The 21,069-nt window shown below is 49.1% G+C and overlaps 8 protein-coding genes and 3 non-coding genes across 13 annotated transcripts; 6 read left to right on the forward strand and 5 right to left on the reverse strand.

The window, feature by feature from the left end:
* Positions 1–140: 140 nt before the first annotated feature.
* Positions 141–753, forward strand: LOC9656289 (40S ribosomal protein S8). The gene is made up of 2 exons (XM_024685497.1): positions 141–305; positions 528–753. The coding sequence occupies exons 1-2, from the start codon at positions 141–143 to the stop codon at positions 681–683; spliced, it is 321 nt and encodes a 106-aa protein (XP_024541265.1). The 3' UTR covers positions 684–753.
* A 1,274-nt stretch (positions 754–2,027) lies between these two features.
* On the reverse strand, positions 2,028–2,112 carry TRNAM-CAU. Its single transcript is given in 2 exon segments — positions 2,028–2,063; positions 2,075–2,112. It is a non-coding gene; the product is annotated as a tRNA-Met (tRNA).
* Positions 2,113–3,090: 978 nt separating this feature from the next.
* Positions 3,091–3,171, forward strand: TRNAL-AAG. Its single transcript has one exon. It is a non-coding gene; the product is annotated as a tRNA-Leu (tRNA).
* Positions 3,172–3,238: 67 nt separating this feature from the next.
* On the reverse strand, positions 3,239–6,427 carry LOC9656290 (mitochondrial intermediate peptidase, mitochondrial). The gene is made up of 17 exons (XM_002980624.2): positions 6,160–6,427; positions 6,012–6,093; positions 5,903–5,955; positions 5,784–5,838; positions 5,595–5,733; positions 5,491–5,545; positions 5,241–5,442; positions 5,093–5,188; positions 4,928–5,047; positions 4,765–4,872; positions 4,559–4,714; positions 4,389–4,505; positions 4,208–4,333; positions 4,086–4,153; positions 3,899–4,031; positions 3,681–3,846; positions 3,239–3,625 (listed from the first exon to the last, which is right to left on the reverse strand). Exons 1-17 carry the CDS (start codon positions 6,414–6,416, stop codon positions 3,384–3,386), a joined length of 2,175 nt encoding a protein of 724 aa, XP_002980670.1. The 5' UTR covers positions 6,417–6,427; the 3' UTR covers positions 3,239–3,383.
* A 29-nt stretch (positions 6,428–6,456) lies between these two features.
* On the reverse strand, positions 6,457–8,961 carry LOC112350040 (pentatricopeptide repeat-containing protein At2g13600-like). Its single transcript, XM_024685498.1, has 2 exons — positions 8,931–8,961; positions 6,457–8,882 (listed from the first exon to the last, which is right to left on the reverse strand). The coding sequence occupies exons 1-2, from the start codon at positions 8,946–8,948 to the stop codon at positions 6,492–6,494; spliced, it is 2,409 nt and encodes an 802-aa protein (XP_024541266.1). The 5' UTR covers positions 8,949–8,961; the 3' UTR covers positions 6,457–6,491.
* Positions 8,962–9,121: 160 nt separating this feature from the next.
* LOC9656291 (amidophosphoribosyltransferase 2, chloroplastic) lies at positions 9,122–10,572 on the forward strand. The gene is made up of 3 exons (XM_024685499.1): positions 9,122–9,154; positions 9,243–9,431; positions 9,598–10,572. Exons 1-3 carry the CDS (start codon positions 9,122–9,124, stop codon positions 10,570–10,572), a joined length of 1,197 nt encoding a protein of 398 aa, XP_024541267.1.
* A 101-nt stretch (positions 10,573–10,673) lies between these two features.
* LOC9648226 (DNA polymerase delta subunit 3) lies at positions 10,674–12,813 on the forward strand. The gene is made up of 8 exons (XM_024685550.1): positions 10,674–10,694; positions 10,751–10,824; positions 10,871–10,926; positions 10,986–11,110; positions 11,174–11,333; positions 11,385–11,776; positions 11,832–12,179; positions 12,239–12,813. Exons 2-8 carry the CDS (start codon positions 10,753–10,755, stop codon positions 12,472–12,474), a joined length of 1,389 nt encoding a protein of 462 aa, XP_024541318.1. The 5' UTR covers positions 10,674–10,694; positions 10,751–10,752; the 3' UTR covers positions 12,475–12,813.
* Positions 12,814–13,201: 388 nt separating this feature from the next.
* On the forward strand, positions 13,202–16,754 carry LOC9648227 (receptor protein kinase TMK1). The gene is made up of 2 exons (XM_024685548.1): positions 13,202–15,706; positions 15,762–16,754. Exons 1-2 carry the CDS (start codon positions 13,357–13,359, stop codon positions 16,301–16,303), a joined length of 2,892 nt encoding a protein of 963 aa, XP_024541316.1. The 5' UTR covers positions 13,202–13,356; the 3' UTR covers positions 16,304–16,754.
* Positions 16,755–16,824: 70 nt separating this feature from the next.
* On the reverse strand, positions 16,825–19,660 carry LOC9648228 (mitochondrial metalloendopeptidase OMA1). 3 transcript variants are annotated; one of them, XM_024685552.1, is made up of 6 exons: positions 19,008–19,660; positions 18,459–18,947; positions 18,247–18,398; positions 17,898–18,191; positions 17,634–17,714; positions 16,825–17,572 (listed from the first exon to the last, which is right to left on the reverse strand). In XM_024685552.1, exons 1-4 carry the CDS (start codon positions 19,467–19,469, stop codon positions 17,939–17,941), a joined length of 1,356 nt encoding a protein of 451 aa, XP_024541320.1. In that variant the 5' UTR covers positions 19,470–19,660; the 3' UTR covers positions 16,825–17,572; positions 17,634–17,714; positions 17,898–17,938. The 3 variants fall into 3 exon arrangements, with proteins under 3 accessions (XP_024541320.1, XP_002980671.2, XP_024541319.1); XM_002980625.2 differs by having other exon boundaries at positions 17,634–17,810; XM_024685551.1 differs by having other exon boundaries at positions 17,246–17,572; positions 17,811–18,191.
* On the reverse strand, positions 19,599–19,669 carry TRNAG-GCC. Its single transcript has one exon. It is a non-coding gene; the product is annotated as a tRNA-Gly (tRNA).
* A 92-nt stretch (positions 19,670–19,761) lies between these two features.
* On the forward strand, positions 19,762–20,873 carry LOC9656292 (protein THYLAKOID ASSEMBLY 8-like, chloroplastic). The gene is made up of 2 exons (XM_024685668.1): positions 19,762–20,190; positions 20,405–20,873. The coding sequence occupies exons 1-2, from the start codon at positions 19,765–19,767 to the stop codon at positions 20,798–20,800; spliced, it is 822 nt and encodes a 273-aa protein (XP_024541436.1). The 5' UTR covers positions 19,762–19,764; the 3' UTR covers positions 20,801–20,873.
* Positions 20,874–21,069: the final 196 nt, after the last annotated feature.

Below are 21,069 nucleotides of genomic sequence, written 5' to 3' on the forward strand. Positions count from 1 at the left end.
TAGGGTTCTTCGGCGCCGTTAAGATGCAAGTTCTCACATTCGTTGTCTCCTCTCGCGCGATTCGCATCTAAGAAAGAAAGACTGCAAGAGCTTACCGAAAGAGTTTTCTTCACAGATATGAGCTTGGGAGGCAGCCCGCGATGACGTTCGCGGTGGCAACTCCAATGAGTGGGAATACCCAGACGCTGGTGACGAGCGCCATCGTCCAGGTTGATGCTACGCCCTTTCGAGCTTGGTACAACCATCACTATGGCGTCGATCTCTCACGCAAGAAGAAAGCTGCGTTCTCCAAAAAGGAAGGGGAGGTATGGTTTGTGGTTTCTTTGCTCGACGTCTAGTTCCTTTTTCTGTCGGGCCTAGTTTGCTTTGGGCCGATCGCTTGTTCTTTTGGAAGTTCTCTTTTTTCCTGGCCTAAGTTCTTGCTTATTCTTGTCGTTGTCATTCCTTTTTTCTCTTTCGCGCCTGGTTGGATTTGGATGGATTCTCCAGTAGAGTTTGAAGTTCCATTTTCTTTTTTGGTATCTGAGCTTTTGGAGCTGTGCTCAGTGAAGCAACCGGCGAGGAAGAGAAGCCAAAGAGCAAGCACACGCTGCGAAAGCTTGCCGCATCCACACCTCGAGGAGCAAATGCCGAGTGGAAGGCTACTCGCGTGCATCGCTTCCCGGCCTGGACAGTGTGGGTAAGCAAGCTCACAACAAGAGAGTTTAGTCCATAAAAGTGACAATTTTCTGATTTCCTTGTGTTTTAACATGAGGAAGATCCAAAAGAAAAAAAGGAAAAGCGTGAAATCTAAATAATCAGTGTCATCTTAAAGGTACTAACAATCTTTAGTATAATTCTGCTTTAAGATTCTCATAAACTCGCATTTGTATATGAATACTTACATTTTATGTAAATGCCATCAAACGCATTGTCTAAACAGCTTCACATCAGTGATACCATCAATACCTGAAAGCTCGTCCCTCACAGCACGATATTCTATCCCAAACGCATTCAGCACAACATCCACATACCCATACCAGCGATCCCGAGAGTAAAGTTCCTCGAGGATGGAGTGGCACATATTTACGACACTGTCAACCATGTCTTCAAACGAGTGCACTACCTGCGTCGACGGAATCGAGCATATTCCACCCCGATCTTCAGTCCATATCTGGTTCAGCACCCGGATCTCGACGCTCACCATGACGTTTCCGGCGAGCGTAGCAACCCACGAAAACCTATTGCCGGCTCTCACCTCGCGGCGAGGACCCAGGCCCCGTACGTGTTGTATCACTTGGGCCACAAGGTCTCTCACCTCACGTACAGTGAGCCTGTTGTAGTTCAGCAAGAACCTGAAGAGCCCATGCTGGGGTGGAGGTGCGTCGCAAGTGTTAGCCATTGCCAAGAGGAAGATCATCCACAAGAGCAAACTCAAGAGGTTTGTCATCACAATCTTGAAATGTCCAAATATGAAATGCCAGAATATATAAGAAATGGTCGTATCAATTATACATTTGAGGTTTTTGTTTTTTTTTCTCTTGTTTGTTGAAATTATTCAGATTCTCCTATGCTGTTTTGCTACCTGCCAGCTTCGATCTGTCCTAGGCAATTAAAATTATCCAGATGTTGGGCTGAGGTGAAACAATCTCGATCCACCTTATACATGTTTCCTGTATTTCAATGAAATTATTCTACGTATCAATGATACATAGCAATAAGCTAATATCAATATTCCAGTCTAGAAACAGAATAAAAAGATGGCGATAAAAAGACAAATAAATTTAAAACCATAGAAATAAACATTCAAAAAGAATACCATTCTCTACAGTATTCTCTATTTGGATTTCTGACGCCTCATGGAGCCGGCATTGTGATCCTCTAGAAACTTTTTATTTGCCAGGTGTCCATCTTTGTATATAGGGCCTCCATTTCATTTTCTCCAATCCCATGATCCTGGATAGAGAGTGCTATATGTTTGATTTCCAAACAAGATGAGGTTATTTATGATCCAGGATCTTCTTATAAAGAGACATTCAACAAAAAAATGGGATGAGAGAGGCTCGAACTCTCGACCTCAGGATTGCTTAGCAGCTATGAGACCTACGCGCTGACCAACTGCGCCACCATCCCTTACATTATTTTAATCTATAAGATCATAATTCTTTCCAGTGTAGTTTTTCCACAAAGTCTCAAGAACTCTTTAGCAATTGCTGGAAAAGCAAGAATTGGCTACGTTCGCTTTGAATTTAGAAATTTTCTTTCACTGCCCATAATGTACTTAACATAATTGTTTAAAAGCGTTTAAATTTAAAGTAATTGTTAGCACCCAAAAACATGATATATATATATATATAGACACACACACACACATCTAGCCCATCGTATTGCAGTATCTAAAAAGCTTCACATCTCCATTAATATTTAAAAGCTCATCTCTTTGAACTTGATATTCTATCCCAAATGCATTCAGCACAACATCCACATACCCGTACCAGCGATCCTGATTGTAGAGCTCCTCCAGGATGGAGTGGCACATATTTATGACATTATCAACCATGTCTCCAAACTGGTACACCACCCGTGTTGAGGGAATGGAACATATCCCACCCTGATCTTCTCGCCATATCTCGTTCATCACCCGGAGCTGCACGCTCACCACCACGTTTCCAGCCAGCGTAGTAACCCACGAAAATGTGTCGCCCACTCTCACCTCGTGGCGAGGCCCCAGGCCTCGCACATATTGTATCACTTGCCCCACAAGTTCTCTTACCTGAGCTACAGTGAGCCTGTTGTTGTTAAGCAGGAACCTGAAGAGCCCCTGCTCGGGTGGAGGTGCGTTGCAAGTGTGAGCCATTGCCAAAAGGAAGATCATCCACAGGAGAAAACGAAGGAGCTGTGTCATGACAGTGCAAATATCAAAGACGCGATATAGTATGAGAATGAGGGAAATGTCTGTCTCAATTCTCAATTTATAATTTGAGGTTTTTGTTTTTCTCTCTCTTTGTTTTGCTGAAATAATTTAGATTCTTTTCTGTTTGTAGTTTCTTTAAATATATATTTATATGAAATTATCCAGATAACAAAAAATATTAACAACTCTTTTGTTAAGTTGAGATGGCCGAGTTGGTCTAAGGCGCCAGATTAAGGTTCTGGTCCGCAAGGGCGTGGGTTCGAATCCCACTCTCAACACATTTCTTGCTCCAGTTTATCACCTATCTTTATATCTTGCTCCAACGCTACTCTTTATCTTCAAATCTTGATCACAAATCTTTATATCTTGCTCCAGTCTATCACTAATCTTCATATCTTGATCACTAATCTTTATCCTCAAATCTAGATCACAAATCTTTATATCTTGCTCCAGTTTATCACTAAACAGTTTCCGAAAGAATATTGGGTACCTATACTCCAAGGTCGGACAGGAGTTGCTTCACGCAAGGCCTTACTCCTCCACTTGGTGCCGTGATCAGCGAGTCCTGACCCAGGCAATCGCGAAGGATATCTGCTGGTTCTTTGGCACCACCGTGCTGAAGAATTCCCCGCCTTAGAGTTTGCCCTGTCTCCAGGCTTAGAGGGTTCGCAGCGCAAACTTTTTGCCAGATGCTAGCTGCGATGCACCGTGCATACAAGTAGCTGTAGTATCCTGGAACACAAGCACCCCTGTCAGGAGCAAATCTGGGAAGCAAAGCACGGCTTACCAGCGCCATAAGTTATCATGTGTCCAAATTTCGATTGCCAGTGCGTGCCTTCGATGTGCTTCCAGTTTTTGCTGAGCTCTTGCATCTCCACGAGCACTCCAGTAGTGCCGCCAGCAGGTAAAGGTTGCGGTCCGAAAAACTTTTGATCCACCATGGCATACAAGACCTGGAGAGATTTTAAATTAGTGGAGTCGTGTCGCGTCTACTGCAACCCATACCTGTCTCAGTAACTCCGTGACACCAAGCATCTTTTTCGCTTGGTTCATTGATACCACCATCTTCTCTGGAATCGTTTCGCCAGCTGAGTTTTGTGCGAAGGTTTTCAACACTTGATAGTCCCAAGCAAAGCATCTGGAAAATGAAAATTAGTAACTAGAACATGAAGTTTTAAACCTTTAAACTTACTCGAATACGTTTGAAGGTGTTTCCGCAAAGTCAATAACTGTTCTCGTCCCAGAAAAATGTTGATACTCCTGCGATAAGTGAAGGTTGAAAAAAAAAAAAAAAAGGCAGCAATATTTTCGTACCGTTCGTGATAAAAGCGAATGAAGAGCATGGCCGAACTCGTGGAAAAGGTTTTCCACCTCCCAATGATGTAGTAACGCAGACATTGACGACAGAGGCTTAGAAAAATTACAGACCAATGCGACCACCTGAAGACAGAGAAACTCAGCAGTGAAGAAGTATTAGGAAGAAAAGTGATCGTACTGGCAATTGGTATTCAGTCTCGGATGTTCTACGCCCGCCTTTGAGAGTAAAGTGAGCGCAATTTGGGTATTTTTCTTTCCGCGAATACAAGTCCAGAAACATATGGCCTAAACAACCCTGAAGAAAATTGTTTTGATCAAGGTGCCATGTAGCAAACAGAAGTCTTTTACCTCGGTGCTATGCCGAAGTTCCCACTTTTGAACGTCAGAATGCCATACTTCTCCAGGTGCTACGGAAACTTGTTCAAAAGACGCATCGAACAGGGATTTTACAATCACTTTAAGACCATTCATGCATCGCTCAAGTGGAAAATACGAGGAGATTACCTGGAACAAAATAGCTCAGAAGCATTCTTAAGCATGAGCTTTAATTTTACCTTGGAGTCTAAATTTTGAGCACGAGCTTTGTACATACCAGTGTAATATGCTTCATCCCACGGCTCGATTGAGCTGCTACGTGCAAAACTCTCGAGCATTTTCAACTCCTGCACAGCCTCCAAGATTTAGCCAAAGTGCTGAAGCCTTTGCCAAGAACGGAACCTCGTTTGCTTTAGATTGCGTTTGCGATAAAAGATCGTGCAGGAAAGATTGGACAACTTCGGAAGATCCTGCCATAGTTGGAGCAGTTGCAAATTCAGCATATGAATTGAATCCTATAAGCTGGAAAAAGAGACATCAGCTGGAGTAAGAAGCTGATGAGCATACCTGGGCAAGTTCATGCCTGGATTCAATTAGCTTATCCAGGACCAAAAGGTTGTTCTTCGCAGTACTGTGACTGCAAATATAGACTTCTTTCCTGATCTGTATGTAGCATGCCTTGATCAGTGATGCACTATTTACAAAGAGAGCTCACCTCAGCATCTGGTACCCACTTGAGCACACTCGAAACAACTCCAGCATCGGTGCTTATACGTAGCCCAGTGTCTTCGCTCTTACTTTTCCAGCTTTTCGAATGGCTGCGTATCGGTTGCATTAAGTGGTGCAAACTTTCCGGTACTTTTGATGCTGGGAAAACATCGACATGGCCCTGAGATAGCTGCATATTTTCTGTAAACCTGTTCGTTACACGTCAAGTGCCAGTTTACAAGAAAATGCAAGCTTACTCTCTTCCTAGTCGCGTAATCTCAAGGTTCAACTCATTCACACGCTCCATCTTTTCTGAAATTTATGAGCCTGATGTCTGTTTAAAGCAAATTCTTGAGCTTACCAGGAGGTAGATGGATTCCACCCCTTTCAAAATCAATTCTTAAGGTTTTTGCAGCTCTCTTGGCTTCTTCCGTAGTCAAAGCATCCGAGCTCTCAACATGGACGACGGCGTCATAGAGAGATTTGTGAGTGTTAAGGTACTGCAAAACATCTATGAGTAACTCTGGTCCGTCTTTGAGAAGCAACTTACATGCAAATATTTGTACAATTTCAACGATGCGGCATTCGCTTCGTCCACATACTCCCTGCTCGTGGAAACGAGGAAGATGAGCACGAGATTGAAAACATTTCAAGGGCGCAGCACCTTACTTGTCAGGATGAGTATTTCTACAGAGCTCCGCAGCATCAACAACCATGCACACCTGATCCAAAACAAAAGCAGAAGGAACTAAACTAGAAAGCAATGCCAGGAGCTTACAGTGTTGGAGATGTCATCCATACACTTGATGGTCTCCATGGACGGCGGAAGCTCTTTGACACGCGCAATGAGATCCTCAGACCTGTTACAAAAGAAAAAAAAACCTCCATTTTAGCAAAAACCGCAGAAACAATCGCTGAAAACTCACTTCGCAATCGCTGTTTCAGCAAATGCACGAAATCCCTTGGCAGTTTTCAAAGCTTCATATCCATACAATCCCACCGGATTCTTTCTCAGGAGCTCGTGTGCATCCCTTCCATCGTCGGGCGATACCACGCATTCCAACTCAGCCACAGACGAGGAGCAAGGATCCTGCCGCTGCTTCGATCCATGGCCGGCAATGTAGCGCCTGGATTGCGACCACAAGCGCGAGGAATTCCGCCTCGCAGCTCCCCAGCGCAGCATCACCGCCCGCTTCCAACCCTAAAACCCTAAATATAATTTAAATATAATCAAGATTAAATCCAACTCCATAGCTATTCACATAGCTAAGCTTGCATAGATATCACTCATGAGTATGTAATCAGCTGAGTCTTTGCCACCAGCAGCCACTAGTGCATCAAATGCAATCCTTGCAATTCTGAGGTTTCTCCATTTCTTGCAAGAACCCAGCAAAGTCCTCCAGATGACAGCATCAGCTCCAGTTCCTGGAATGCTCTGGACAAGAGCCAGTGCTTCCTCTAGCATGTTGGATCTGCCCAGCAAATCAACCATGCAATTGTAGTGACTCCCATCCAAGCTCTCAATCCCACACTCTTGGGCCATGAATTCAAAGTACAGCTTCCCTTCCCTCACCAGGCCCATATGACTACAAGCCATCAAAATGCAGGTGAGTGTGATGCCATTCATCTGAACACCACCATCTCTAATCTGCTCTGCAAGAGCAAACACCTGTGAGTAATTTCCATTTGAGCTGTACCCTGCTATCAAGGTGTTCCATGATATTATGTCTGGGGAGCTCATGCTGTTGAAGATCTCCTCAGCCCTTCTCGTGCTACCACATTTCATGTAGAAATCCACAAGTGCAGTTGCAACCACTTGATCTTGCTCTAATCCAGCTCTGCAAATTCTGATGTGGATTTGTTGCCCAGCTGATAGTGTGGCTAAGGATTCACAGGCCTTGAGTGCAGTAACATAGGTGAATGTGTCTGGTTCACAGTCCATTCTAGCAAATACTTCCAAAGCTAGCAAGCTTTCCCCATTCTCTGTGTAACCAAGTATCAAGGAAGTCCATGTTACAACATCTGGATGGGGTATCTTATCAAATATTTCTCTGGCATTTGCCATGCACCCACATTTGCTATACATGTCTAGCAAGGTGGTGGAGATGGATTTATCAGATTCCAAACCACTTGCTTGGACTTTTTTGTGGATCAAAATACCCTTTTCAAGGCAAAACTGCTTCTGTGATTTGTTCTCACTTGCCAGATTCCCGCATGCTTTGAGTGCACTGATATATGTCACAGAGCTTGGTTCACAACCAAGATCAAAGAAAAGCTCAATGGCTCTAGCGCTTTCAGCATTCTCGGCATATCCCAGGATCAGAGAATTGCATGCAACCACGTCTCGATCGATAGTTCTATCAAAAACGTTTTTCGCGATTTCTAAGCTGCCACACTTGCAATACATGTCTATCAACATGTTTGCCACAATCACATTGGATTCTAAGCCCCGGGCTCTGATTGTTTTATGAATTGCAAGTCCCTTTTCAAGGTAAAACTTCTTTGATTTTGAATCTTTGGCCAAAAGCCCGCATGCCTTAAGCACAGCCACAAAGGTGACATAGCTGGGCTCACAATCCATGTAGTTAACGTATATATTTAATGCTACAAAACTCTCCCCATTCTCAACATATCCCCAGATGAGAGAGTTCCAAGTCACAACATTTCTATGCTTCATTGTATCAAAAACTTTCCTAGCAAGAAACATGGCTCCACACTTGCTATACATGTCTATCAAAGCGCTAGCCACAACTATATCACCCCCAAATCCAAGTTTGCTTGCTTGTTTGTGGATCAACATCCCCCTCCCGAGACAAACTTCCTTTTGGTACTCACTCTCACAAGCCAAACTCTTGCATGCCGTGAGCGCTCCAACAAAGCTCACAGAGCTGGGATCACAGTCCATGCTCGCAAAGAGTTCCAAAGCACGCAAGCTTTGCCCGTTTGCGGCATATCCAAGAATGAGCGAGTTCCAGGAAATATGATCTCGTCGGCTAATCTTATCAAAAACATCTTGAGCAATTTTCATGTTTCCACACTTGCCATACATGTCCACCAAAGTATTTGCCACAACTACATTAGATTCCAGCCTTTTAGCTTTTACTTTCTTATGGATCTCGATTCCCCTCTCTAGGAAAAAGGTCTTGTCTTTGGATTCTTGAGCCAAGCAACCCAAGGCCTTGAGCACAGCCACGAAAGTGAAAGAATCTGGCTCGCAATCCATCTCATTGAAGAGATTCAAAGCTCTCGAGCTCTCTCCATTCTCGACGTATCCCAGGATGAGCGACGTCCATGCAACAACATCCCGGTGGATCATCCCATCAAAAACTTCTTGCGCCAGGATCATACTCGAGAAAATGCCGTACATTTTGATGAGCGCCGCGGCTATGTACTTGTTGGTGTGAAATCCCGCAGCAAATGCCTCTTGGTGGAGAAACTTCCCATTTGCCAAGTCCCGGCATTTTCTGAGAGACACGACAATCTCCAAAGCAGTCTTTAGCTTGATGTGTGTTCTAGCTCGCTTTGGATTTGCAGCTTCCGAGTTTGTGGTACTCCGCGAAAATTCTGGATTTGCAACTTTTAAGTTTGTGATGCTCCGTGAAAATTTTGGATTTGCAACTTCCAAGTTAGTGATGCTCCTTGGAGTAGCCTAGAAAAATCACGTTAGAATATAATCTCTTCCTCCAAATTGTCTTACTCTAGATTCGAGGAGCATACTTTTAACTTTGCATTTACTCCTTAGGGCTTTTCTAGGGTTTATGGAATAGTTTTAACTTTGAATGTACCCGCGAACTCCTTAGGGCTTCCCTAGGAGACGATCCACAACGGGCTAAGCGTGAGCGCAGCGAAGACAGGTCCGATCGCTCCATTGCATCGTCCAAGATCGCAATGGCGGCCGTGGCCGCGGCCTCAGCACACCAAGTCCCTTGCTGCCGTGAGGATCGCTGCCACCGCCGCTCTTGAAGATGACAAGCTGCGAGAGGAATGCGGCGTTCTTGGGATGCTCCAGGCGTGGGGAGAGGGCGAGGGCAGCGCCTCCATTGCCGATCTCCTACCAGGCATTGAGCAGGCTATTGGAGGGCGCCGGGATTGTGACTTGCGACGAGCAGGGATTCTTTCACGAGGTGAAAGGATTGGGGCTCGTCTCCAAGGTCTTACAATGTTCGTGAGCTTCTCAAGAGCAATGCGAGCTCCATCGGTCACGTAAGACATGGCACGGCAGGGATGTCGAGCCTGGCGAACGTCCAGCCCTTTGGGATGGATCTGGGCGATGGAAAGATGCTATGGATAGCTCACAATGGAAACATCGTCAACTATGAGGAGCTGAGATCCAAGCTAGAAGCCAAAGGCTGTGAGTTCCACAGCTCCTCCGACTCGGAACTGATCCTCCACCTGGCGAGGAGGCGCCGCTGCTGGGAAAGATCTGCTTGGCTTGCGAGCAGCTAGACGGAGCTTTCAGCTTGATCTTCATGACTTCGGAGATGGTGGTGGCGGTGAGGGATCCTCGCGGCTTTCAGCCGCTGGTGCACGGTGGTTTTCGCGTCGGAGACTTGCGCCTTCAATCTTATCCACGCCAGGTACGAGAGGGAAGTCGAGCCGGGGGAAGTTTTGGTGGCGACCAAGTCGGAGAATGGCCGCGGCAGCGTGAACGTAGAACATTTCCACGAGCTCGAGAAGGCCGAGTCTCTGAAGCTGTGCTTGTTCGAGCTCTTCTACTTGTCCTGGGCGGATTCCTTCCTCTTTGGAACCTCACCAGATACAGGCTTGGCGAGCTTCCAGCCGAGGATTTCCCAGTGGACTGTGACTTCGCCATGGCGATGCCAGATTCCGGGATGGTGTCGCTGCTCGGCTACGCGAGCAAGCTCGGGATTCCAATCCAGCAGGCGCTCATCCGGTCGCACGACTCGTCTCGGACTTTCATCCAGCCGCGAGAAGTTGACCGGAAGCGCAAGGTTTTGATGAAGCTGGCTCCGGTTCCGGAGATCCTGGAAGGCAAGAAGGTGGTCGTGGTGGACGACTCCATCGTTCGCGGGACAACTTCCAGGATCATCGTCGAGATCTTGCGGTCGGCTGGAGCGAGAGAAGTTCACTTGAGGATCCCGAGTCCTCCGGTGATCGACAGCTGCTACTACGGAGTTGACACTCCCACAAAGGAGGAGCTGCTGCTGTTTAAGATGTCGCAAGCCGAGGCTTGCGAGTACATTGGAGCCGACTCGCTCGAGTTCTTGTCGCTGGAGAGGATCAAAGCAAAGATAGGGAATGGCCGCCATTTTTGCTATGTGTGCTTCACTGGGTGTCACATTGGGTGCTCCAAACGAGCTGTGGAATTGGCAGTTTGATCTTGGGGAGGGGGAGAGAGAGAGAGAGAGAGAGAGAGCTCGAGCTCGCTCTAAGTAAAGGAACTTGTTTCCCGCCATTTTGTTTTGTTCTAGGTCTAGGGCTTTTGTTTTGGCGCCGGGAGGTAAGGGATGAATCGCGCTCTCCATGGATGAGCAATCGGCGCGTGCTTTGATCCAGGCATGGCGGATTCGTCCTCCGAGGCGGGGATTATCGAGCAGCTGCGAGCGCTCGTTTCGGATCTGTCGCTCATGGTGAGATGACGTTTTCTCTCTGTTTCACTTCTTCGTGTGTTTCTAGGTCTCGTATAAGTGGCTGAGCAGGAAGTTTCTTATTTCATCCAATGTGGCAAAACGGTATGCTCGTCCTCTCCTATTTGGTTCTTTTTTTTTTTTTATCTTCAAAGCATTTGCAGGCTGCTCTACAAGTTTGTAGAAAAATACGGGGACGGCTTGGAAGTCTTGTACTCTGTTTCGGGATGGACTCAAAGCCAACCTCGGAGTTATTCTGTTAAAGTAGTCAAGCTATCGCAGCTTGAAGGTCTACCGATTTTGACAGTTCTTCTCTGCTCTGGAAATGACTTTCGAATTTTTTTCTTGATAGGAGCCAAAGCTCTTCTCGCGGAAGGGTCCTCCGTTCACATCTACAGCATCCAAGCTTCTGTCCCTAGAGATCCAGCGCTGGTGTGGAGTCCAGACAACGTCCAAGCCGAGGAGTTTTTTAACCAGCCTCTCGATGCTGTTAATTGCCTTCGTGATAACAGGTACGTATGAAAAAGCTCGTAGTGGCCGATGATACCATCCTTTTATGTCAGGTTTAGCGGAGTATCATGTTCTCTCGTGAAACGGGATAACAAAGGAACAGTTTCCAGTTCTGCTCCAGCCTCTGAAAAACCATCATTACCGCTGCCGCCTAAACCAGCTCTTATGAAGAATGAGACGAGCATTGCCGCGAAAGCTTCAAATGGTGAAACAAGTAATCCGTCAGGAAGTTCAAAGCAGGCGAACTCTACAAGGGGTGACAAAGGTAACGTCAGTGCAGGGACGGTAAAACAAGAAAATGGTGAAGGAAGGCGCGATGCAAACAAGCGCAAGGAAGGGAGTACTACAGCGCAAGGAAGCTCGATAGCCAACTTATGGGGGCGTCCATCAAACAATTCAAAGGCAAGTCCACCAAAGAATGATTCTCCTCAAAAGCCATTACCCGGTGAGTGTGTGAGTTTGTTCTTTCTGCCGCGGTTATCTGATTTACTTTCTTATAGGAAATGCCGATGCTTGCATAAATGCACTGGAAGAGCATGAAAACGGTGGTAGCAGTGACGACGATATTACAAACTTTCGCCGCCTCAGGCGGGGTGGACAGAAGCGAAGGGTTGTTCTCGACGACGAAGTGTCAGAGCTCAAGGAAGAAGAAGCAGCTTCGGAAGAAAAGGAAGAGGAAGAAGAAGAACAAGTCATCAGCCTCATCTCTCCAGAGAAGAAAATCGAAGAGACGAAGCACGAAGATAAAGCATCAAATTCAAACTCGAGGAGCGGTGACGATAAACGCATGGACCCCAAAAAGAAGAGAAAAGTCCTCAGAACACGCATTGATGAGCGAGGACGCGAAGGTATGGGCTTCCATCGTTTCTCCGTTTTATTATCGCAAAGCTGATCGATGGATTTGCAGTGACCGAGGTTGTCTGGGATACGGAAGAACCCGAAAGCTCGAAGATAGAAGAGATAGAAAAGGTGAAAGCTCCCAACAAAACTGCTGCTCCACCACCGCCACCTCCAGCAAGCAAGCATCCTGCTTCCAAGGCCTCCACCAGCAAAGTTTCCACAAAACCTTCGTCCAAGCCGGGCAAAAAAGCCGCTTGCGGTCCTCAACAAGGCAGCATAACTTCGTTCTTCAAGAAAAAGTGAGCTTCAAACGCTTTGTCTAATGGTTTTATTCCAGAATGATCTCTCTGGAGACATCCACAGCTTCTGAGCTAAATCTTATTCTCCTCCAAACCAGTGCTGGTGGAATGAAGAAAAAAAAAAGGAAAACTAAGAGTTAAAGATCAAACAATGGGCTCCATCCAAGTCGCGTGCTTCAAGCTCACTCTGGAACTATAAAATCAAGTTATTCCTCTATCAAATCGACCGCCACCTTTTCGGGGTTGTGTGTGCCAGCTGATAACTTATAAGAGAATCTGAGAGAAAAACAAAAGAAAGTACTTCGAAAGGATTACATCTAATGAGAATCTCGCTCTTTGATCATATAAAACCTTGGTTGACGATGTTTCAATTCTGTCAACTTGAGTAATTGATGACAGCCTTGAAATGTATGTGCTGTTTGTTCTTATCACACAGCACAGAATTTGGCATTGATTCCGGAATGGGCTTTTCTAGAAATCGCTCCAGAAAAGCATAGCAAAAATTTGATGATCTCATTTGAAAGATCGTCAAATCAATACCTTGAGGAAACAAAGTATTCGTCTCATAGAAAACTCGTGAACGGGATCCTGACGAATCGAAGCTGCTCCAACGCCGCCATCGCTCGATCGCTATTCCCAGATTTCGCGTATCGTCGTGGCGCGGTTTGGACCGTTAGATCTTGATCCTGGATCCGACGGCATCGCGTATATCTCCTCGGCGATGGAATATTAGGGTTCTTGCGCGGCATGCCGCCGGGGTGCTCGAGTCGCAATGTGGGATCCATGACGCTCCCTGGCGATGGATTTCGCCGGGGAGAAGCTGAGAAGCTGAATCGCGAGTGATAATCTCTGTGCTCGAGCGAATTCGTTGTGATTTCTGGCCGCAATGGAGCAGCATTCGTGGAAATATTTTCTTCTTCTCGGGGTCTTGCTCGTCTCGGCCGCGGCCGAGACGGATCCAGTCGACGCCGAGGCGCTGCAATCGTTCCAGAAGGGCTTGAGCAACGGGGAGATTCTCCAGTGGAGCGGCACCGATCCGTGCGGCGCGGCGTGGAAGCACGTCCAGTGTCGGGGGAAATCTGTGACAGGGATCGATGTGGCGTTTCTGGGGCTCCAGGGGATCGTCTCTCCATCGCTCAACCGGCTCTCCAATCTCGAGTACCTCGGGATGCAAGGGAACGCTCTATCTGGATCCATGCCCTCGCTTGCCGGGATGGCCAACCTCAAGATCGCCTACTTCGACAACAACGATTTCTCCTCCATCCCGGGGGATTTCTTCGCAGGCCTCGAATCCCTCGAGGCGATCTACCTCGACAACAATCCTCTCAACGGCACGGCCGGATGGGAGCTCCCGGTGGATATTTCGCACCTGGGAGCTCTTGCGAACCTCTCCCTCACGAACTCCAGCGTCGTGGGGAGCATCCCAGCGTTCCTGGGAGCGATGCCGCATCTCAAGGTCTTGAATCTCGCCTACAATCGCCTCACCGGTGGGATCCCTCCCTCGTTTGTAAGTTCCAATCTCGTCCAGCTCCAGGCCAACAACATGCAAGGCCCGGTTCTCACAGGCCCGATCGACGCTGTGGGCGGCATGGGATCGCTCGTCCAGCTATGGCTCCAGGTGAACGAGATCGCTGGAACCATCCCACCGGGGCTGGGCAACGCGCTCGCGCTCCAGGATCTCAAGCTCAACGACAATCGCCTCACAGGACCCATTCCAGCGAGCTTGGCAGAGCTTCCACTCGCGATCCTTTCAGTGGACAACAACGAGCTCATCGGTGTTCTTCCGGCCTTCAAGCCCGCGACCAAGGTCCTCGCTACTGGGAATAACTTCTGCCAGGCGGTCCCGGGGCTGCGATGCTCTCACGACGTGGAGACGCTGCTCGAGTTTATCGGGGAGTTTGGCTACCCGGCATCGATCGTCTCGTCGTGGAAGGGCGACGATCCGTGTCTCTGGACGGGGATCGTCTGTGACTCGGGGAAGCGGGTGTCGGTGATCGATCTCGCGGGGAGCCAGCTCGTGGGTCGGCTCTCTCCGGCGCTGGTGAATCTCACGGCGCTCACGGTGCTGAGGCTCAACGGGAACAACATCAGTGGCGGCATTCCTCCGGTGCTCACCAGCATGAAGTCGCTCCAGCAAGTCGACTTACACAACAATAACCTGTCTGGCGATCTTCCGCAGTTCCCCGAGTCCGTGAAGACGAATTTCCAGGGGAATCCTTTGCTGCTCCAGAGCTTGCCACCCGTGACTTCTCCTCCAGTTGCTCCTGCGCAGCCGTCTGGTTCTTCTGGCGGGGGTGGTGGTGCTAAGAACACGAACACCACGGTGGCGAACAATGCGACGGCGGCGGAGGTTTTGCCGAGGAGCCACCACAATTCCGTGAAAGCTGGACTGATTGCGGGGCCGGTGGTGGGAGCGGTCTCTCTGCTCGCCATTGGGCTCGCGCTTTCCTTCCTGTTCTACAAGAGGTCCGAGAAGCGGTTTGTGAGAGTCCAGGGCCCGACAATGGTGGTGCATCCGAGGGACTCAAGCTCCGAGGACATTGTGAAGATCATCGTTCCTGGCGGTGCCGGCAACAACGTGAACTCACGCAGCCTTGTGGAGACGGCGTCCGTCAACTCCAACGGGACCGACGTCCAAGTTGTGGAGGCTGGGAACCTGGTGATCTCGATCCACGTCCTGCGAAACGCTACACGAAACTTTAGCGAGGAGACTGTTCTCGGCCGGGGAGGATTCGGGGCGGTGTACAGGGGGCAATTGGACGACGGCACCAACATAGCTGTGAAGCGAATGGAGGCTTCATCCGTGGTGAGCAGCAAGGGCGTCAGCGAGTTCCATGCCGAGATAGCTGTTCTAAGCAAGGTCAGGCACCGTCACCTGGTGGCTCTTCTCGGGTACTGCATCGACGGCAACGAGAAGCTTCTCGTGTACGAGTATCTCCCGCAGGGTGCACTGAGCCACCATCTCTTCGAGTACCGGCGGATGAGACTCAAGCCTCTGGAGTGGAAGCGGCGGCTGGCAATTGCTCTGGACGTTGCCCGTGGGATGGAGTACCTCCACGGCCTGGCATACAAGAGTTTCATCCACCGGGACCTTAAGCCGTCGAACATCCTGCTGGACGATGATCTCCGCGCAAAGGTGGCGGACTTTGGCCTGGTGAAGCTGGCACCCGAGGGGAAATACTCGGTGGAGACGAGGCTGGCGGGGACGTTTGGCTACCTGGCCCCGGAGTACGCAGGTAAAAGGCAGGCTCTTGTTTGGATTTCTTGCTTCTGATGACAAGTTGTTTACAGTGACCGGGAGGGTGACAACCAAAGCCGATGTTTTCAGCTTCGGGGTGGTGCTCCTGGAGCTGATAAGCGGGCGGCGCGCGCTGGACGAGTCCCAGCCGGAGGAAAACATGCATCTGGTGACCTGGTACCGGCGGATAACGAGCTCCAGCAGCAAGGAGTCGCTGCTGCGGATCATCGACCCGGTGCTCGGGGTGGGCGACGTGACCGGCGACGTCTTCCACAGCGTGTACACGGTCTCGGAGCTGGCGCGGCACTGCACGGCGCGGGAGCCGTATCAGCGCCCCGACATGGGCCACGCAGTGAGCGTGCTGTCGCCGCTGGTGGATCAGTGGAAGCCGGCGGACCAGGACGGGGAGGAGAGCGCGGGCATCGACCTGAGCTTGACGCTGCCCCAGGCGCTCAAGAAGTGGCAGGCGTCCGAGGAGGACAGCAGCAGTGGCGCTGCGAGCCGGAGGATGCTGGACGACTACGACAGCCACGACAGCTTGCCGACGAGGCCGGCGGGATTCGCCGAGGCTTTCACTGCCGCCGATGGGCGATGATGGTCACAGGTTCGCTCGCTCTTCTTTCTTTACTTCTTTTTCTAGAGGACTTCTGGGAGGCCATCGCTGGGATCGAGATCACGAGCAGGGAAATCGAGATGGTTACAGGAAGGGATGAGACGATCAATCAAAACCGCAGGGAAAAACGCAGGAAAAAGAAGATCACAGGTCCCAAGCACGAGAGCTAAGGCTGACAGTGGAAGAGGGAAGAATCATGGTTGGCTCTTCGGGCTCTCCCCGAGGTGGAGTAAAATTCTCGCTCCCAAGGTAGTGTAAGTCTGCAAGAGTTTTATCTTTTTTTACCATCTCTTTATCCATCTTTTTTATCCATGTTATTCTATGTGATCAACTAGTCATCTAAAGTATGAAAATGTATAGATGTTCGCTCTAAACAGTGGTCATCCAATCACCCAGAAGATATATTTTAACTAAAGCTGTTTGGACAAGCTTCTATCCATCCTCTGCTCATTTTTTAGTATCGTGGATGTCAACATCCATCCAGGCAGCCAGCGATTGTCACGGACAAAGAACCCCTTCTTTCATTTTTTTTGACGAGCTTTCCTTTGTCTCTGGCTCATGCCAGGACGTAAGCTAAGATTAACAAGCTAAACTATAACAAGGACGCACAGAAACCATGGCCGCTGGCTCCGCGACTAGATTTAAGCTAAATACGAAGCTATCTATCAACCGAGAGCTTAGAGAAGAGAACAAGAAGCTTAGTTCCAAACTAAGGACAAAGACGAGAAAACTCAACTCAAAAGCTGCCAAACTCCTTCGCTTAAGCGCGGGCGAGAGGTCTCTCGCTCGGCTTGATCCAATCCGTCATTATTGGAAGAAGTTCCCAACACCGAAAAGGGCGAGCGGGACACTGCTTTCCAGCTTGGAACACACATACTACACACTCACTCACACACACACACAATGCATACACACACACAGAGAGACAGGCCCGCCAGTCCGGTCCAATCCATAAAAAGAAGCAGGGGAAAAGAGACCAAACACTACACTGGACTGCACCACTGTGAAGAACCAGCCCAGACGAAAAGAAGAGAAAAAAAGACAAAGAAATGCGCCTAAAAGAATTGAATGCTCGGACAGACCTGGCGGCTTCTGGATAGCGAGATTCGACGATGGGATATATTCTCCGAGCGTGATTAGCAAGAGGAAGAAAAGCGCGCTTCATAAAGTCCGGGAGTGGAATAAACTGGCTCTGTGGTGGCCCTTGATAGGCGATCTTGTGCGTGATTGACGGGTTGACAAAGCGTTGCTCTGTGACAATCCAACAAACAGTGTATCAGAAAGGAATACTAGAGAGGAACAAGCTACTTACCGCGAGCTGGCCTTGCGCAGAGCCAGCACGACGATGGAAGTTCTTCCAAGAAAATAAGGACACACTCGTCCCTACAAACATCTGTAGAGAAAACATTAAAAAGTTAGCTGGCAAACACAGCCATTGTTCGAATGTTGATGGATAGAGGCCCGGAAAACATCCAGAGCGTCAGTGTACCTGCAACTCGGAACAAAACGAGCGGACAGCCGTGCACAGTGCTACATGCGATTCATAAAGGAAAAAGAGAGAACGAGAATCGAGTACCTCACAGATTTACGTGACTAAGTTGGACGAGTCGAATCGCCCTACATGAGAAAGCCTGAACTCTCCCAGCCACCTTGTTTTGACAGATAGATCCGTGTCGCCTCTTTGAGAGTCTGCGACTTCAAGAGCCCCTCTGCGCGAGTTCGACCTGACGGATGCGTGGAGATGTACTGGACATACTCGGGGAGTTTCTGCAGCTCTCCCAGCTTGAGATAAACTCCTGGAGCAATTCTGGGATCGTAGCCAGCCGCAGCCATGACTAGAGCTCCGATATGGTCGGCTTCAATCTCCATCCTAACGGGGAAATGCAAAAAGTGTTAAACAAAACTTAAACAAAACGGATTCTTACTTTCTAGAGAACGGAAGCCTCAGCAAGAGATCGGAAGCTGGGCCGACGATGTTGGGAGCCTGGACAACGACTAGGAACAGCAACTCGATGAAGCCAATGAAGATGCTTCGTGTAAGCATCTCTCCAGTGTGCCTGGCAATTGCGTGGCCAACCTGCACGAAATCGCACGATAAACAAACACCAAAACTTGAGAACCTGGGGGAGGAGCTCACCTCATGTCCGAGGACCGTCGCTAGTTCCTCGTCGTGAGGAAACGCCTTCAAGAGCCCCGTGAAGACGATGATCTTACCACCCGGCAAGCATGCAGCGTTCACCACGTTGGCATCCACCACAACGATCTCCCACTTGAAGTGATCGACGTGCTGCGTTTGAGCCTTGCGTCCCTTTTCCTTGGCAGTCTTTCGGCAGTCCTCGACCCACACATCGTCCACCGCACTCTCGTTCTCACGGTACAGATCTTTCTCCCCAAGTTTCAGAAAAAACGATGGCTGTTCCACGTCCTCGGCTGGTCCTAGCACGTAATCTCGGCTCCTCGCGGAAGGCAGTTTCTTCGACACATCCGGAGTGTACTCCAGCTGATTTTTTCCAGTGGCATGAATCCCTTCCATCGCCGAGTTGATCGAGTTCTGAGCGATCCTGGCGACTCGAACGACAGCCGGGTGGTAAGGTGGCAAGATCCTGTTCTGGAATTGTTTCTTCATCTAAGGAAAAAAACGAAGGATCATAGTTAGAGAACAAAGTAGAAGAAAGAATTCACTTACATTGTTGAAAGTTGTCTCGCCAAGCATCGCTTCCATCTGCGGGGATATGAGAACCAGATGCTTCCGGTTCGTGTATGGAACCACCTCCAAATGGGTGTAGTAGAAGTAAACCATGAAGCCACCGATGCAGCCAGCCACGAGAAGGAATTTCTGAGAGACACCACCTCCTGCATTGGCCCATCCTCTCATCCCTCCCAGGCTCCTTTGCTCGAAATGCCGGACACCATATCGATCGACGTAGTAGGACCTCTGGCTGAGCTTTCTACAATCCAAGCCAGCGCTCTCGATGAAGAAACTCTTGGAAGAAAAATTCCTGCGCGGATTTCCCTGTAAGAGGCCATCTAGATAGGAATCGATGGCGCCGGACCGCGATCGCGGCTTGCCAGCGCTCGGCGATGGCGAAATGGAGCTGATCGCGAGCTTGCCGCCGAAGCGCCACCATACCTGGCGGATGATCCCCATCGCCGCCGGGCGCTTGCTCTAGAAATCGCCCTAAAATAGTTTTTGAAACGTAAGAAATTAAAAGCTTTTGCACTGCCCGGGAATCGAACCGGTTACTTCACAGACCAAACAAAATGTAAAAACAACAATTGCACTGCCCGGGAATCGAACCCGGGTCTGTTCCGTGGCAGGGAACTATTCTACCACTAGACCAGCAGTGCTGGGGATGTAAACCTATTCTCATGGATTTTTCTCGGGGTTATGGGTGAAGGTTAAGGGTTTAAGGTGGTTTAGGGTTCTATGCTTGTGGAGGTTTATGGCTTCCAGGAGACTGGCAGCGGCATTGCGATCTCACGCGCGGATCTTCGAGAATGTGAGTAGATTCTCGTCTAATCACAGGGGATTCTTCTCGGCCAGCGCCAGAGAGCCAGCATTCTATCTCGATCGCGCAGGAGGGTTTTTTCTGTTCGTGCGGCATCACACCGATGGCGCTGTGACGCAGTCGGTGTTTAGCCCCTTCAAATCCGTGAGGCTGGGGAAGCAAAAGGGGCACCTGTGGCGGACGCGCAAGACACTGTCGCGGGAGACGCAGCTGGTTGTGAGCGATCTGGTGAGGCACAAGAGCGAGCCGGAGAGGGTGAGCAGCATCATCAAGACCAAGGTGTCGCGGCTGCTCAAGCTCGATCTATTTGGAGCGCTGCGGGAGCTCCAGCGGCAGCTAGAAGGCGAGCTCGCTCTCAAGGTGAGTATTTGCATTGTCCTTCCTTCTATCTTAGCTTGTTCTTCCTGGAACTTACCGATCGCTTCTCATTGTTTTTCCCTTCTATCTTTTGAGCTTGTACTTCTTGATTGCTTCTCTGGTTTCTCTCTCCTATCTTAAGTTTTTGAGCTTGTTCTTCCTGGACTACTACTCGATCGATCGCTCATTCTCATCACCTTTGACACTTTCTTCCCAGGTGTTCTACGAGATCAAAAAGGAGGAGTGGTACACGCCCGACATCCTGCAGTACGCAAAGATGCTGGGCTGCCTCGCGAAGGCAGGGCTGACATCGCAAGCCGAGAAGCTGTTCGAGGAGATGCAGAGCGTGGACGGGTTGGAGCCGGAGCTCAACACGTACACGGAGTACCTGCGCTCGCTCATCTTCTCGAGGCAAGTGGACAAGGTCCATGCGACGGTGCGCGAGATGAAAGAGCAGGGGTGTCCGCCCGACTTGGTGGTGTACAAGGTGCTGTGGGTGGGCCTCAACGCGGTGCACAAGCCCAAGGACGCCGAGTTTTACAGGAATGAATTGCTCGAGGCCCAGACTCGCAGGCAGCATGAGCGGCTGCCAGTGGAGGAGATTGAAGTGTAAGGGCACCCTGTAATTCGTAGAGCAAACTATAACTGAAGACAACCTTGTGACAACCGAAGTCACTCTAAGTCAACTGAAGACAACGAAAGACAAACAAAAAACCAAACTAGTCCGCTCAGGGGTGACATTTTTTTCCAATCTTTGCTATAAAATATTCACTAGCATCTTCCTGGCTATGCAGCTTGTCTGAATAGCTGTCTGTGCAGGGGTGGCATTTTTTTTCCAATGTGTGATGATGCAAAGGAGTGTGCAATGCTCCTGGACACAAG

The sequence above is a fragment of the Selaginella moellendorffii genome, unplaced genomic scaffold, assembly GCF_000143415.4.
Source record: "Selaginella moellendorffii unplaced genomic scaffold, v1.0 SELMOscaffold_45, whole genome shotgun sequence".
In the NCBI taxonomy this organism is placed as follows: Eukaryota; Viridiplantae; Streptophyta; class Lycopodiopsida; order Selaginellales; family Selaginellaceae; genus Selaginella; species Selaginella moellendorffii.